Below are 17,301 nucleotides of genomic sequence, written 5' to 3'. Positions count from 1 at the left end.
ACTGCAACATATTATCATTTTAGTTTTGGGATTAAATTCTGCTTTAATTTATAAATAGGGAAAAGTGAGGTCCTACTTCATAAGACAAGACTTCAATAACAACATGACAAATTCCAAACCTTTTATACTGCATCTTTCACAAAATTATTGCTGTTTTATATTGTTTAACTCAATGTAGAAACACTCTTTTATTTATTTTTTTGAAAATTATTTTTATTGAAAATGTTGTGCTGTTGAGGTACAAAACAGGGCATTTGGGGCATACCCCGGCCATCCGGTGCACATGGCAATAACAAAGTACAACTAACAGTTAACCTTAAAAACTATACATTCCTAACTAAACACAACAAAGTCATCACCCAGGTTACACATGTTAAGATTGCAATAGGAGATACTGGCCCAGATTCTCAAAGGGCTTACGACGGCGCAACGCCATTTACGCCGTCGTAAGTCCTAATCTGGGCCGTCGTATCTATTCGACTGATTCTTAGAATCATTTACGCATAGATATCCATTAGATCCGACAGGCGTAAGGCTCTTACGCCGTCGGATCTTAAATGCAATTTTTTTTTTGTCCGCTAGGTGTCGCCTCCGTCGTTTTCCCCGTCGAGTATGCAAATTAGCTATATACGCGAATTCCTGAACGTACACGCGGCCGACGCAGTAAAGTTACGACGTTTACGTTAGGCTTGTCCCGGTGTAAAGTTGCCCCTGCTATATGAGGCGCAACCAATGTTAAGTATGGCCGTCGTTCCCGCGTCAAAATTTATAAATTTACGTTGTTTGCGTAAGTCGTCTGTGAATGGGGCTGGACTCCATTTACGTTCACGGCGAAACCAATGACGTCCTTGCGATGTCATTTGGAGCAATGCACCCTGGGATATTTTACGGACGGCGCATGCGCAGTACGTTCGGCGCGGGAACGCGCTTAATTGAAATACTACACGCCCCCTACCCGCCTAATTTGAATTAGGCGGGCTTGCGCCGGGTAATTAACGCTACGCCACCGCAACTTTACAGGCAAGTTCTTTGTGAATAAAGCACTTGCCTGAAAAACTTGCGGCGGCGTAACGTAAATGAGATACATTAGGCCCATTAGGCTAAGTTACGCCATTCTACGAGAATCTGGGCCACTGTTTCTTGAAGGACTACATCTCTCTTTTAGTTATTGGCTTTTATTGTTATCAGGATATTTAATAATAAGTGTGGTTATTTTGAATTCTATGCTAACCCAGATTGTCCATCTGGGTTCTGGATTTCAGCTCTTTGCAGAGCCCGGTAGATACAGAGGAAGTCTATCTTGGTTAAAGAGGAAGTAAACCCCGATGGGTGTTACTTCCTCTTTGTTTCCCTACAAAGGTAAAACATAATGGGCTACTATGCATCGCCGACGAGGCTGGGTATATGCAGTGGAGGCACTGGGGCGTGTAGTAGATCCTGTGTAGGATTTTGAATTGGATCAGTTTGTCCCTAGTTGCAACCAGCGGCTGAAGTGGGTAGTGCCACATGTCTTCCCAGTTTTCGCTGTCCAGTTCCTGCACCTCCGCCTGCCAACACAAACCACGCAGACCATCCAGTCAAACAAGAAAAACTCTTTTATGTGAGAAAAAAAAAATTTGATCCAGATTTTGAGAAAGTCATAAATTTGTACCATTTGTAACAGAACTCATAGAAGCCAGTCCAATGATTATGAAGATGAAACCTTTTTTAACCATAATAAATTCAAAGGATCCTGAAGGTTTAGAGTACTTTTTTTTAAATATAATATTTATTGAAACCCACATTGGGCGAAAATAGGTCACTACATCCATTTTGTGAAATCAGGTTCAACATCAGACAATAAATTTACATGAAGAGCAGAAATCAATCATAATAGTATAGTGTAATTAATCTAAACAAAACCTCTATGGATAATGGTAAGAAGGAGAAATCCAATTATGCCTAGTACACACGTACGGGTTTCCCGGCTGACTTTTTACTGCCGGAAAACCCAAGGGGAAAACCAAGAACCTTGCTCGCTTACTTTGTCCCCCTACACACGGCAGGGTTTCCCAAAAGGAAAACTGCCATGAGAGCTTTGGTCGGGAAACCCAGCCGTGTGTATGCTCCACTGCAGTCTTTTCCCATAGGAAAACTGCCGGCTTATAAACCACCGGGAATCCCGGCGGGAAAAAAGAGAGCTGGTTCTCTTTTTTCCCCGGCAGTTTTCCTGTCTGGAAAAAACTGCAATGGAGCATACACACAGCCGGGATTCCCAGCCAAAAGCTCTCATGGCAGTTTCCCCGACGGGAAACCCGTACGTGTGTACGAGGCATCATAGTTATTGTCAGCTATCGGTCAGAAATGACGAAAAAAGGACAATGGGGTAGTATCCGAGGTCACCTATACCCTTTTTTTCTTGTTTATTAATCAGAGAAGAAGGTAAGAAAAAAGGAAGAGGGGGAGGGGGAGTCTGGGGTTGGCTCAGGATAACCAAGAGTAGTCCATGGAACTCATCCAAGACATTGGGGTAGATCCACAGAGCAAGTACGCCGGCGTATCTACTGATACACCGGCGTACTTTCAAATTTCCCGTGTCGTATCTTTAGTTTGAATCCTCAAACCAAGATACAACAGCATCTGTGTTCGATCCGACAGGCGTACGGCTTCGTACGCCTTCGGATCTTAGATGCAATACTTTGGCGTCCGCTGGGTGGCGTTCTCATTGTTTTCCGCGTTGGGTATGCAAATTAGCTATTTCCGACGATCCACGAACGTACGCGCGGCCGACGCATTCTCCTACGTCGTCTCTAGTCGGCTTTTTCCGGCGTATAGTTAAAGCTGGTATTTTGCGGCGTATAGATAGACTTGCCATGTTAAGTATGGCCGTCGTTCCCACTTCGAAATTAGATTTTTTCTTTTTTTTGCGTAAGTCGTCTGTGAATCGGGATGGACGTAACTCACGTCTAAGTTAAAAAAATGATGTCCTAGCGACGTCATTTAGCGCAATGCACGGCGGGAAATTTCTGGACGACACATGCGCAGTTCATTCAGCGCGCGGACGCGCTTCATTTAAATGAAACCCGCCCCCTGATCGCCAATTTGAATTCCGCCGCCAGAAATACACTACGCCGCCGTAACTTACAGTGCAAAATCGTTGAGGATTCAAAATTCCGCCAGGTAAGGTACAGCGGCGTAGCGTATCTCTGATACGCTGCGCGGATCTATTTCTCTCTGGATCTGGCCCATTATGTCCCAAAAAAGGTCTGTGCCCTCTTCAGAAGGACAAACTGATTCCAAAGCCCCCAAGTTGAGGAATATTTTTCTTGGTAGTGTTGCGCAGTGAGAACTAAATCCTGCATTTTATTATTATCTTCCCCCTTGTGAAGCCAGTCAGCAATAGTGGGCAGAAGTTGTTTCTTCCAATGGAGTGGGATACAGGACTTCAAGAGGTGTCTTACGATAGATTATTTATAGAGTTTGGCTGAGATGGTAAAGACATGCAACAGAAAAAAGGCTTGATCACCAGGAATCTTGTATTCCGTGAATTTTTGGGTAATGTCTCTGACTGTTGCCCAAAAGTGGGTTAATTTAGGACATGACCAAAATACACGGAGCAGCGTTCCTCTGTCTCCCTGGCGGTTTAGGGTATTTTGGCTATTAGGTATAATGTACTATTTAAAAAAACTATTTATTAACGTAATTTGTTCTTCTCAGTTACAGATAATCCCAGAAGGTGACCCCCGAAGTGACCTGAACCTCTATAATTATGGGGTTTGCAACTGATTTCATTTGTCCTAATGGGCACAACGCGTTGCTACGCCTGCAAGATTCTGAGCTGAAGCTGATGGAATCACTGAGAAAGTGGATGATACAAAGAGTGAAGAGTGACAAGGAGTATGCAACACAGCTTCATCAGATGTTCACCATGATAGAGAAACTGGACCAGGCCCCCATTCCTGGCCTAGCAGAGTACTCAAGTCAGCTGAGCCAGGTAAACCATTTGCTTTTGTTACTACTACTACTACTACTACTACTACTACTACTACTACTACTACTACTAACTACTCCAATCACATGAATACCAAATATGAAGACTATTTGCATTCATACCAGGGTGAATACTTCCTTAACCACTTCCTTACTGGGCACTTAAACCCCCCTCCTGCCCAGACCATTTTTCAGCTTTCAGCGCTGACACACTTTGAATGACAATTACGCGGTCATACAACGATGCACCCAAAATAAATTGTTATCATTTATTTCACACAAATAAAGCTTTCTTTTGGTGGTATTTAATCACCGCCGGGGTTTTTATTTTTTTGCTAAACAAACAAATAAACATGTAAAATTTTGAAAAATAAAAACATGTTTCATAGTTATAAAATTTTGCAAACAGCAAATTTTTCTCCTTCATTGATATGCGCTGATGAAGCAGCACTGGTGGGCACAGATAAGGCGGCACTGATAGGCAAGAATAAGACGGCAATGATGGGCACAGAAAAGGCGGAACTGATGGGCACAGATGGGGGCACTGATAGGTGGCATTTGGCATTGGTAGGTGACACTGATAAGCACTGGTAGTGGACACTGATGGGCGGCACTGGTAGGTGACACTGATTGGCGGCACTGGTATGTGACACTGATGGGTGGCACTGTGGGCTCTGATGGGTGGCACTGTGGGCTCTGATAGGTGGCGCTGATGGTCATTGGTAGGCAGCACTGTTATTCAGGTGGTACCTCTCCTTCATCGGGACCGATGTTCCTCTGACAGCCGCTGGTGATTGGCTATTTTTTTTCTCCTCACACTATCAGCGCAAGGAGAAAAAATAGCCGATTACCAGCTCTGTTTTCATCACATGATCAGCTGTCATTGGCTGACAGCAGATCATGTGATAAGGGTGTAGCCTTCTTTAGGCTATAGCGTGGATCTGAAGTGGTTAAAGGATAAGTTCACCTTTTTGATTGTGTTTTGACCTCTAAATTGGGATTTTTAAGCCAATTTCAAAGAAGAACTTTTGTATTATTTAAAATAAATATTTATTTTCATATTTAATAAAATTGCATTGATTAGGATAAAAAACAGTCGACAATGTAAACATAGTATACCAAAGCTGTATCCGTCACTTTACATGATATTGTACAATTATACAAGGTTTGATAGTCCTGAATTGGTATTCCCCAACTACTTGCTGTTCCACCATTGATATGCAGATGCCAATGGTTATTGGTAGATAGGGATATCCAACGCGTTTCAAAATATATAAGCACAATCTTTTTCAGGGATTTGTACCACTTATTATTTAGACATTCTTAGTGAGAGCACTCCTTCAGCTAAAGAGGGAACCACAAATTATCTGTGTTAATTGCCCTTCGTGATATACAAGGACCACTGGATCATATCCAAAAATGTGACACCAAAAGAAGTGGGCGATATTTAAGTAGCAAACCACCTTATGTTCGCACATCTGAGCTGTCCAAACGCAAACAAACTCCACATTGAATAGAGTGGAGAGGGATCAGAACAATACACTTGTCAGTTTTAATTGCTGCCCGTGCCCCCATTGGGGGATTCCCCCCTATATTTGTCCTGTTTACTAGGGTTGTCCCGATACCGATACTAGTATCGGTATCGGGACCGATTCCGAGTATTTGCGGGAGTACTCGTACTCCCGCAAATAGCCCCGATACCAAAATAGAATACTCCCCCCCCCCACCCCCGCCACCACCCGCCGCCGCTACGCCGCATCCCGCTGCATCCCCGCTTGGTTAATACGGGCGGGGAACATTACAGCTTTCATTTGAATAGGTGTAGTCTTTCCCGCCGCGCCGCGCATAGACACTCCCCCTTGCTTGGGTGAACTGTCCAATCCCGAACAAGGGGGAGTGTCTATACGCAGCGCGGCGCGATAGACTACAGCTATTCAAATTAAAGCTGTAATCTTCCCCGCCTGTACTAACCAAGCGGCGCGGCAGCATGTAAGGTAAGGGGGACATGGCTGGATATGGGGGGGACATGGCTGGATATAGGGGGGACATGGCTGAATATGGGGGGGACATGGCTGCATATGGGGGGGGACATGGCTGCATATGGGGGGGGACATGGCTGCATATGGGGGGACATGGCTGGATATGGGGGGGACATGGCTGCATATGGGGGGACATGGCTGCATATGGGGGGACATGGCTGCATATGGGGGATGTGACGGTATCGGTATGATATCCCCGTCAACGTTCCCTTCTTCCCATAACGAAAATCACCCCAATACTCCACGAGGAGGGATATCCCTGGAATCGCCCAGAAAGCCACACATGAGACCAGCTTACTGCTTGAACAACACAGACTTTAATGTTATAACACACAGCTTATATGTCATTTCCAAAACTGTTACAATGACAAATCTCCGCCCCCCTCACACTGGGGCTTCCATACAGATTATAGGTAGACACGACGGGGCCGATGCTGAAACACATTTTCTTTAGACAATGACATCAATGACGCTGAGCACTAGCTGTACTGAATACATCAACCAGACCGCTCGACCCCGCATATAGAGAGATAATTACCACAATGAAGCAATCAGAATAATTAAGCCAAGCCACTTAAACCCAGCTCTCCTTCACACAACACAATAGATCAATTAACCTTTAGAAATAGTGAGGGGACATTAGCACATCAATAACCTGGCTAGCAGGGAGCAGTAAACTGAGACCTATAGGCAAATGTATCACAATGGCCCCCCTTTTGCTCCCTGCTCCGGCAAACCCGGTTGGACCTTCCCTGGTCCAGTAGGGTTGACGGGTTCAGAGCTATTAGTCAGAGGTTAACTCCGTTTGGCATGACTGACCTCCCTTGGCAACTGCTTCAGACTCAGGTATGTCACCGGGTCGTCAGATCACACGCCGGTCAGTCCCCAAGTCTTTGTGCGATCTGCAAAGTCACCAGAAGTCAGTGTGAAGACAGCGAATGGGTCTGTGCGCCGCCGTCTAGGTGTCCCGCTATGGGAGGGGGCAGGTTATGGCTCTGAAGTGACAATCCCAGGAGATTCATAAAAAAGAAAAAGTTATATTTGTTGAAATGCTGTAGCACTGGTGCTCAGAGTCCGGGGGGAGGGGAATCAGAGCCCCATAAGGTCAGCCACCCCCTGCTCCCTCCGCAGCCGCCGGTTCTCCTCTTGGAGCTTCTCCAGCTCCATCTCCAGTTCATGCTGCTGTGACCTCAGGTGGTTCTTCTCCTCCTCCATGCGGCTTATGCACTCCTCCAGCTCCATGTACTCACGGATCAGCTCCTGCTTGCTCATGTCCTGCAGGCTCTCCACGTGGTCCTTCATCATCAGGAACTGGGTGGTGGTGTAAGGGGCCACCGGTGGGCCCTTGGCGAACATCTCGGCACGCATCTGGGACGCCCGCTGCGACTCCCTCTCCTCCAGTCGCTTCTTCTCCTCCCAGGTCAGCTTGTTATACGGCTTCCAGGACCTCTTCTTCTTGAAGGGTGGCCGGCGGTGCCTCTTTCTGCCCAGCTCCCTCCAGGGCCCCTCCGGCTCAGGGCTGTCGCCCATGACCAGCTGACAATGGTGTTCCCTGTTGTCCGTAATAACAGATTGTACCATGAGGGCTTCGTAAGGGGTGCCCAATGGTTCTTCCTGACCCAGCTCCTTTGGATCCCAAGCCGAGTCTACACAATGGGCTGCTGCTGGTGGGCGGTACCCAGGTTGAGACCAATTTGACCTGGTGTTGTCATTCATGGGGCAATTCTGCTTGAAGTGACCCAGCTGTTTGCACCGGAAGCAGCGTTGTTCGTTGCCCTCCTGGCGATGATAGCGAGGGCTAGATGTCACCGGTCTGTTAGGAGGTTGGTATCTAGCGGTTGGTGGGTGTGAGGGCACCGTTTGTGGTGGAGGTTGTTCCTGTGGTGTGACCTGGTTCGTCTTGCGAGTATCTGCATATTCATCCGCCAACTTCGCGGCCTCTGGTAGAGTCATGGGCCTGCGATCTCTCACCCAATCCTTGACGTCCGTCTGGATGTGATTGTAAAATTGCTCCAGGAGCATTAGTTGCAAAATGTCCTCTGCGGTGGTGGCCTGGCTGCTGTTAGCCCAGTTAGAGGCCGACCGGGACAATTGGCATGCCCATTCTGCGTAAGAGTCTTTCGTGGTTTTGCGTGAGTCCCTGAACTTCTGTCGGTGGGACTCTGGGGTTACTGCATAACGAGCCAGGAGCACTTCTTTAACCCGGGCGTAGCTATGAATATCCTGATCTGGCACGGTCCGGAAAGCATCAGAAGCTTTGCCTGACAGTTTGCCTGACAATATTGCAACCCAGTCTCCTCTAGCTACTCGGTGCAGGTTACATTGTCGCTCAAAATCCGCCAGGAAGTTATCAATCTCACAGTCCTTTTCATCAAAAGCTTTAAAAGCGCTAAACGGAATCTTCCTTGCGTCTGCTGTGCTGTACTCACTGTTCGTAGAAGGTGCGGCTGCTTGTTGGACTGCTGCCAGTTTTAACTGTAGCTCTGCGTTTACTAACATGTCCATCACTTTCAGTACCACATCTGGCGTTGGGTTCGGGCCGAACCACGCTAGATTCTCTCTCATTAGCTTGTTGGCTGGCGATTCCTCCTCCTGAATCACTGGTGTCTCCATCTCTTGTACTGCTGGCGTTGCTGCAATCCCGTCCTCCTGGTCTAGCTCCATTGATTCTGCTATGATGACCCGCTTGGTTTTGTTGCTAGCAATCCTTCCACGAACTTCCAGTAGTTCTTCCAGTGTCTGCTTGGAATCCGGGTGTGAAGGGGAATAGAAGGGAAAAATCCCACTGCTACCAACCAATTGTGACGGTATCGGTATGATATCCCCGTCAACGTTCCCTTCTTCCCATAACGAAAATCACCCCAATACTCCACGAGGAGGGATATCCCTGGAATCGCCCAGAAAGCCACACATGAGACCAGCTTACTGCTTGAACAACACAGACTTTAATGTTATAACACACAGCTTATATGTCATTTCCAAAACTGTTACAATGACAAATCTCCGCCCCCCTCACACTGGGGCTTCCATACAGATTATAGGTAGACACGACGGGGCCGATGCTGAAACACATTTTCTTTAGACAATGACATCAATGACGCTGAGCACTAGCTGTACTGAATACATCAACCAGACCGCTCGACCCCGCATATAGAGAGATAATTACCACAATGAAGCAATCAGAATAATTAAGCCAAGCCACTTAAACCCAGCTCTCCTTCACACAACACAATAGATCAATTAACCTTTAGAAATAGTGAGGGGACATTAGCACATCAATAACCTGGCTAGCAGGGAGCAGTAAACTGAGACCTATAGGCAAATGTATCACAGGGGACATGGCTGCATTTGTGGGGGGACATGGCTGCATATGTGGGGGACATGGCTGCATTTGTGGGGGACATGGCTGCATTTGGGGACACATGTAAAAAAAAGTATCAGTATTCGGTATCGGTGAGTACTTGAAAAAAAAGTATCGGTACTTGTACTCAGTCCTAAAAAAGTGGTATCGGGACAACCCTACTGTTTACCATTATCATTGAAAGTGAAAGAAAAAGAAAATCCCACATTTTGGGTTGTCCCCAGAAAAGGAATAGAGGGGAAATCTTCCAATGGGCTCACTAGTTCTGGTGACCTGGGGGGTCCCCAATGGATCCCATTAATTTCTTTTTTTCCATCAAAAAAGCTTTTATTGAGCAAAACAGCAGTACACATGGTATACATAAGGCGTAGCATTACAATATGCATCAAATGATCTCGAGCAGGATGTAAACATGAGCCTGACAACAAAAATAAAAAACATGGAATACAGCAATGCATACATAGGAACTGGTTGAGGGTGAGTTCAACCGATCCCATTAATTTCTATGTATTTCCTCTCACTTCCTGTTTGGCTATGAGACAGGATGTGAAGGGAAATCTCTGCAATGGGGCACAGATGACGAAAAAAAAAAAAGTCTGACCGGGGTTATAGCTCTCCCTTGCTCCATCCAAAATGAAAAAATACGTTTTTTTCTCTAGTTCTACTTTAAGCATCTGTTACTGTATATTCACACTGTAGTGTGGTGACTAGAAATTGGTATAGACGGACAGTGGCATTTCCTAATTCTTATTTCCTCATTGTTCTCACGGTTGAGGTTACTGTGCAGTTCCTCTATCTTTGTAAACCTTCTATTCAGCAAGAGACTCCAGTTCATTTTGACAGAGGGTATTTTCCATACTAGTTTGGGTTTTACCATATTAGGGCTGGTGACCACAGCCATTCAACACAAAAGCACATTTTAAAAGTACAAACACACACGCTTTTTAGGTGCTTTCAGGAAACCGGGAAGCGTGTAAGATGCTTTTGTAATGTGTTGCACATGCGCCTACAATGCATCTGTTATGCATATGTGATGTCCTTCTGTTTGATCAGCAGTTGTTACTGATACAGAAAAAGTTTGATTATTACAAAGATGTGTTTATATACCAGTCTTAACCCCTTACCGTCCAGCCTTGGCACCTCTTTAACGGCTTCTCGACCAGCGCACGACCATATACGGCGACAGCATGGCACGGGCAGGCAGAAGGACGTATATATATATACACGTCCCCTTTAACCACTTCCATACCAGGCACTTACGCAGCTTCCTGCCCAAGCCAATTCTCAGCTTTCAGCACTGTCGCACTTTGAATGGCAATTGCGCGGTCATGCTACACTGTACCCAAACAAAATTGGCGTCCTTTTTTCCCCACAAATAGAGCTTTCTTTTGGTGGTATTTGATCACCTCTGCGATTTTTTTTTTGCGCAACAACTAAAAAAAGACTGAAAATTTTGAAAAAAAAAAACGTTTTTATTTTTTTCTGTTAATTTTTTTGTAAATAAGTTTTCTCTTTCAATTACGGGCACTGATATGGCGGCACTAATGGGCACCGATGAGATGGCACTGATGGACATCGATGAGGTAGTACTGATGGGCACAGATGAGGTGGCACTGATTGGCGGCGCTGGTATGCGACACTGATGGGCACTCATAGGCGGCACTGATGGGCACACATAGGCGGCACTGATGGGCACACATAGGCGGCACTGATGGGCACACATAGGCGGCACTCATGGGCGGCACTGGGCACTCATAGGCGGCACAGATGGGCACTCATGGGCGGCACTTATGGGTGGCACTGATGGATACTTATGGGTGGCACAGATGGGCACTGATAGGTGGGCACTGGGCATGGATGGGCACTGTGGGGTGGCACTGATGGACACTGTGGGGTGGCACTGATGGACACTGGGGTGGCACTGATGGACACTGTGGGGCAGCACTGATTTTGCCAGGTTGCCAGTCAGTGCCCATTTGTGGGCACTGATTGGCATCTTTTTTTGAATGCTTTTTTTTTTTTTTTTTAGACTTCTTTTTTTTTGCAGGCTTTTTTTTTTTTTGGCGTTCCGAGGGGGGGCTGCGCTGATAAACAATCAGCGCGAACCCCCCCTGTCAGGAGAGCCGCCGATCGGCTCTCCTCTACTCGCGTCTGTCAGACGCGAGTGAGGAAGAGCCATCAACGGCTCTTCCTGTTTACATCGTGATCAGCCGTGGTTGGACACGGCTGATCACGTGGTAAAGAGTCTCCGCCGGAGGCTCTTTACCGAGATCGGAGATGCAAGGTGTCAGACTGACACCCCGCATCACCGATCGCCGCGATGCGCGCCCCCACGGGCGCGCGCGGCATGAAATCCTGCAGGACGCTCTGGAACGTCCTGTCAGGATTTCATAACCACTTCCCGGACGTAAATCGGCTATAGGCCGGGCGGGAAGTGGTTAAGAAGCCGAAATTGTGCACGGGTGCCCGCCGCGAGATCCGTGACTCCGACTGCGGGTCCCGCGGACTTGATGTCCGCGGGCATACCCGCGATCGTGTCACGGTGAGGAAGAAGGGGGAAAAATGCTTATGTAAACAAGCATCTCCCCGCTCTGCCTAGTGACAATGACACTGATGTCCGCTCTGTGTAAATTGGAGCATAGATCAGTGTTATGTCACACACAGCTCATCCCCCCTACAGTAAGAAACACTCACTAGGGCACACTTAACCCCACCTAGTGATTAACCCCTTCACTGCCAGTGTCATTTTCACAGGAATCAGTGCATTTTTATAGCACGATCGCTGTTAAAATGACAATGGTCCCAAAAATGTGTCAAAAGTGTCCGATGTGTCCGCCATAATGTCGCAGTCACGATAAAAATTGCTGATCACCGCCATTACTAGTAAAAAAAAAATATTAATAAAAATGCCATAAAATTCTGTAACACAGTAATGCAAGGCTTTCTCCCTGGTGTGGAGTGTCGTGCTCGCCCCCTCCCTTGTCAGGACGCCCACTAACACACAGCTCCTTTCTCTATCTGCAACGTAGAGAGTGTCCTGACTCTCCTGTAGTCCAAGGGAGGAGGCAAGCACGACACACCAGGGAGAAAGCCTTGCATTACGGTGTGGAGTTACAGACAGAAGAACAGGAAGTGAGGATTTCTCAGAAGAAAGAAGGACATTTAAAAGCAAAAATGGAAGGATGAGGTAAGTGAAGGAGGACTGCACTAAGGTAAAGGAAGCTATTTAGGGAAAACAAAGTGTACCTTTACAACCCCTTTAAGCTTACTTGAAAAAATCTCCTTTCACGTTGTGAGTTCTGCTTGTCTGCTGATCATCTCTTTCCACAACTTTCTGGATTCCCTGCATGCTTTGCAGCTCAAATCATTCTCGGCAGCTATTACCTTTTGAACCCCCCTCCCCCTTCCTTTAAAATGTAAGCTCTACAAGCAGGGCCCTCCTGTACCTTCTGTATTGAACTGTACTGTAATTGTGCTGTCTCCCCTCTACATTGTAAAGCGCTGCGTAAACCGTTGGCGCTATATAAATCGTGAATATAATAATAATCATAATAATAATAATAATATTTATAGGGACTACATATCCCATGGTACCTTGCTGCCTGCAGGCAGTGATTCCTGTACTGACTCTGCCTCCTGAAACTCCTGGATTTGCTGGATGCCTATGTTCCTCTTCCTACATAAGACATTTTTAACCAGAGGCACCCTGGGGAGCCAACTGGGTTTTTCAGGGGTGCCATGAAAAAATGCCTACAAATTGCCAACAAAGCCAGGATTTTATTGTGCAGCATTACAACCTTGGGCACCATGTGGGCAAGCCACTGGCGTCCTAACAACCGATGATGTCATCAATTGATACGGAGGACATTGGGTGCCTGCATGCTGTATTTGCTTGGTGTATTTGCGGTAGCAACATCACGGCCTAATGGGAACTACAGTTCCTGTTAGGCTTAGCCTCCATGCCTGTGAGGGATAAGAGAACATCTTCACGCAGGACTGTAGTCATAGGGAGGGGGTGAGCACATTCTGCTTTCCACCATGCAAAACGGCTCAGATGCTGGTGGAAAGCAAGAAGAGGAGTGACAGGAAATGGCATTTTCAAACCTGGATTACTGTATTTTGGAGGTCAAAAGTAAAAACTAGGTAAGTGATATTTAAATGCTCTAGCTTATAGCAATTAATTGATCTAATAAAAAACGAACATTTAGTGTTCCTTTAAGTTATGTGTAATAAAATGGAATGACACAGTGAAAAAGTATTGAACACCTGAAGAAAAGCGAGGTGCAAAAAAGCATGAAAAGCCAAGACACCAGCTAAAATCTATCAGTAATTAGAAAGAATTCCTACCCTCTTGTCAGTGCAAATTAATATCAGCTGATTCAGTCTCAATTGATGGTCTATAAAATTGTTTCATTACCAAGGTGTCACACAAGAAACATCTCACGGTGGGTAAAAGCAAAGAGCTCTCTTAAGACCTTCGCAACCTTATTGTTGCAAAACTTTCTGATGGCATTGGTTACAGAAGAATTTCTAAACTTCTGAATATTCCAGTAAGCACTGTTGGGGCCATAATCCAGAAGTGGAAAGAACACCATTTCACTATAAACAGGCCACGACCAGGTGCTCCTCGCAAGATTCTGACAAAGGAGTGAAAAGAATTATCAGAAGAGTTATCCAAGAGCCAAGGGCCACTTGTGGAGAGCTTCAGAAAGAACTGGAAATAGCAGGTACAATTGTTTCAAAGAACAAGTAATGCACTCACCCGGCATGGCCTGTATGCACGCTCACCACGCAAGACTCCATTGCTGAAGAAAAAGCATGTAAAAGCTCATTTAAAGTTTGCTGCACAACATTTAGACAAGCCTGTGAAATAATGGGAGAATATAGTCTGGTCAGATGAGTCTAAATTTTAACTCCTTGGATTCCATAATACACACATTGGCCCAGAAAGGACTTACGACGATGTATCTCCAGATACGCCGTCGTAAGTCCAAATGTGCGCTGTCGTATCTATACGCTTATTCAGGAAAGCAGATACGCCTGAATTTTGGCAAGATACGACCGACGCAAGTCTCCTAAGCCATCGTATCTTGGGTGCATATTTACGCTGGCCGCTAAGGACGCTTCCGTTGATTTAGGCGTTGAATATGTAAATAAGCTAGATACGCCAATTCACGAACGTACTTGCGCCCGTCGTAGTAAGCTACGCCACTTACGTAAGGCGTATGTTCGGCGTAAGTTTACCCCTGTGGTGGCAAAATAGGCCGTACGCAGAGCACAGCGCCATTTTGCCCTGTGCTATAAAGCACAGCATCCAGTCTTAATGAAATAATGCTTTTTTAAGCTAAATAGATTCACTCACCATCATTCTCTGCCATTCATACAAAGAGACACCATCACCAGCCTGTTCTCATATCATTCTGCCAGCATGACCGCCATTCCTGGCTCAGCCAAGCACCCTTTATTTACCCAAAACAGGAAGTGCTCACTGCACCCATTAAACACCTCCCTCATGGGAGTGGTTAACACATGATGTTCCACTGACACAGCTAACACCATATAAGGACGTTCCTTCTAACAGGAAGTCCCATAGAATACATGAATAGAATATAATACAATGGATACAATACAACGCATAGAAGTACATACAATGCTGCTAAAGGCTTATGGGCGTGGCAGGGAGTGCCCCCCCTGCCTCTAACCGATCATAAGCTCTCATATTAATCGCCTGATAGAATCCTAATCTGCGCCATTCCATAGAATAATGCATATCCAGATTATACCCTTATTAAGGTGGAAAGGAAGCTATCTACAGGTGTACGCTACGAATCGCAAGCCCTGCTGATCAGACAAGACCCAGATAAGAGCACACATCTGTCCATAACCACTAGTGTGCCTGCGAAGTGAGCGCATCCCCTCCTCAACGATCGTCGGTGCTAAATGCACAGAGGGCCCCTCGTTAGCGGACATACACCCACGCCGCAAACATCACACTCCGACCTCAAGACATTTTCTACTACCAGACGAGATTCAACCAGCCTCAGACTGCCCCAGTCAGTTCTATTTAGAGCGGGTTGTGGCAGTACTAAGACTGGGTGCCATTATGACAATACATATTAAATACATCTTCAAATTTCCACCACAGTCCTCCCTTTTTGTCATATTGCTCCCACTTGTCCTTCCAATCTTGATAGTCGTCTTACACCTAGAAACTAAATCAGTCTTTACAGTCCATAAAAAGGAAAACACGGCTTGACATGTAGACTCTGTTCTTCAGGAGGGATGACTTATAAGGAGGGCACAACTTGGTGAGCTGTAGTAATCGCAGATCGGTCTGGGGTCCTCTGTGTCTTGTACGTGGGTCCGGCTTCGGGGCGTCTCATCAAGGAAGATGTGGTCAACTGCTCCGGCTTTGGTCACAAGTCCAATCAGGCAACAGGAGCGCCTCATCACGACATAGAAAGAATAGAAATAAAAACCACATGAGTATATATATATTCCCATTTCCATCAACCACGATCCGCTGTAAAATAAAAATTAATCCCCAAAGATTCCCAACCTTCACTTAGCTACAGCTCTGGCTCTGCCTTGCAGGGACCCAAACATTATCCATATGGGCCTGAACTCCAATTCCCAGTATCCCAGATCCAGGTATAACAATCTTTACTTGTAAATTCCCAGAAATCGCACTTGGACCGTGAGAACTTCCTTGTAGCTTCAACAGTCATATGAAACATCCCATCCTCAATAGGTGTGAATTGTTCAATCGTATCATAAGCTCAAGCCCCCCACCTTGTACATGCAGGAAGCCATGCCCAGACCTGGTCCGGGTTGGTGAACAATTCCCGTCTTGCTGTCCCTGACATTCCTACTTTCTCTTGCGCCATCAGATCCTTGCGATCGGCCGCGATATAGGATGCTGGGACAGCTTCACCACCACACATGAACCTCTTGAATTACCTTATAAGCTATAGATACCCAACCGACAAGAGGCAGAGCCATAAAAACAAATAAAAATTCTACCCTCTAAAGACATCTCATTAAATTCTATTGCCAAGTGTCTGTCCGGAGTCTTCACTAGTTTGTCAATAATCCTCATACCAATCATAACGTCATAAATAGCATGTACCGCTGTCATCGCTGGGGACTAAAGCTCGGTGGAGACTCAGAACAGACCCCGCAATCCGTCCCGTTCACTTTCTTAATTAGTCATAGAATAGACTTTAAATAATAACTTGGGATGTATTTCATCGTTACCTCTGCTAAAATTTACTAAACAAACAAATACAAAATAAACGAAGATACTACTCATTTCTTTGATGTGGCGGAGCCGCTCCTTGCAGTGGCTGGCGTGGTCTCATCCATCAAGTTTCTTTACAAACGACCCAGTCACCTGGTTGGGAAAAATGAAAACCAATTACCGTGTCGGGGTCCAGGAAAGACTCTCCTGAACCCCTTTGAAGTTCATGTTACAGTGATCGCACTCACCCCATCACCTGAGAAAAGACGTGACAGCTGACGAGGGGAGTACGACCCTGGTTTCGGTTGACCTCCAAACAAACCTTATGACAGTAACCCCGACCTCGGGACTGTGTTCACTGCGCAATCTGTGCGTGGCTCACCGTCGCCTATAAATCGCTTACCATCTTCTGTAATACCTGGAACCATTGGGAGGTTCTTAGCATCTAAGATGGGAACCTACTTTGCTAGACTGCTGCTTGCCGATTCAAATTCCATCAAAGAAAGACAGTCTTGGCACAAACTTGATTAGAATTAGAAAGATTAGTGTTATCAGTTCGAAAAACTGTCACTTTTACATTTATTTATCCCCCCTTCTTCCTCATTACAGACTGGAGGAAGAAGAAACAATGAAATAGCCTATGATCCTTTAAACCTTCTTAGACTCGTATTTATCCATGTGTACAGCTGTCT

General features: G+C 45.9%; 1 protein-coding gene across 2 annotated transcripts in view; it reads left to right on the top strand.

Annotated features, from left to right (window-relative positions):
• The window catches only part of FES (FES proto-oncogene, tyrosine kinase), a 252,331-nt gene that overhangs the window by 64,389 nt on the left and 170,641 nt on the right, over positions 1-17,301 (top strand). Inside the window, exon 2 of one of the 2 annotated variants that reach the window (XM_040342486.1) lies at positions 3,703-3,973. In XM_040342486.1, the coding sequence (XP_040198420.1) occupies positions 3,749-3,973 (225 nt within the window). In that variant the 5' untranslated portion in view covers positions 3,703-3,748. Of the gene's footprint in view, positions 1-3,696; positions 3,974-17,301 lie in introns of both variants that reach the window. The other variant, XM_040342485.1, reaches the window with a different exon arrangement.

This window comes from Rana temporaria, chromosome 3, assembly GCF_905171775.1.
Source record: "Rana temporaria chromosome 3, aRanTem1.1, whole genome shotgun sequence".
In the NCBI taxonomy this organism is placed as follows: domain Eukaryota; kingdom Metazoa; phylum Chordata; class Amphibia; order Anura; family Ranidae; genus Rana; species Rana temporaria.
The sequence above is the reverse complement of the archived record's forward strand: the minus strand, read 5'-3'. Positions and strand labels throughout refer to the sequence as shown.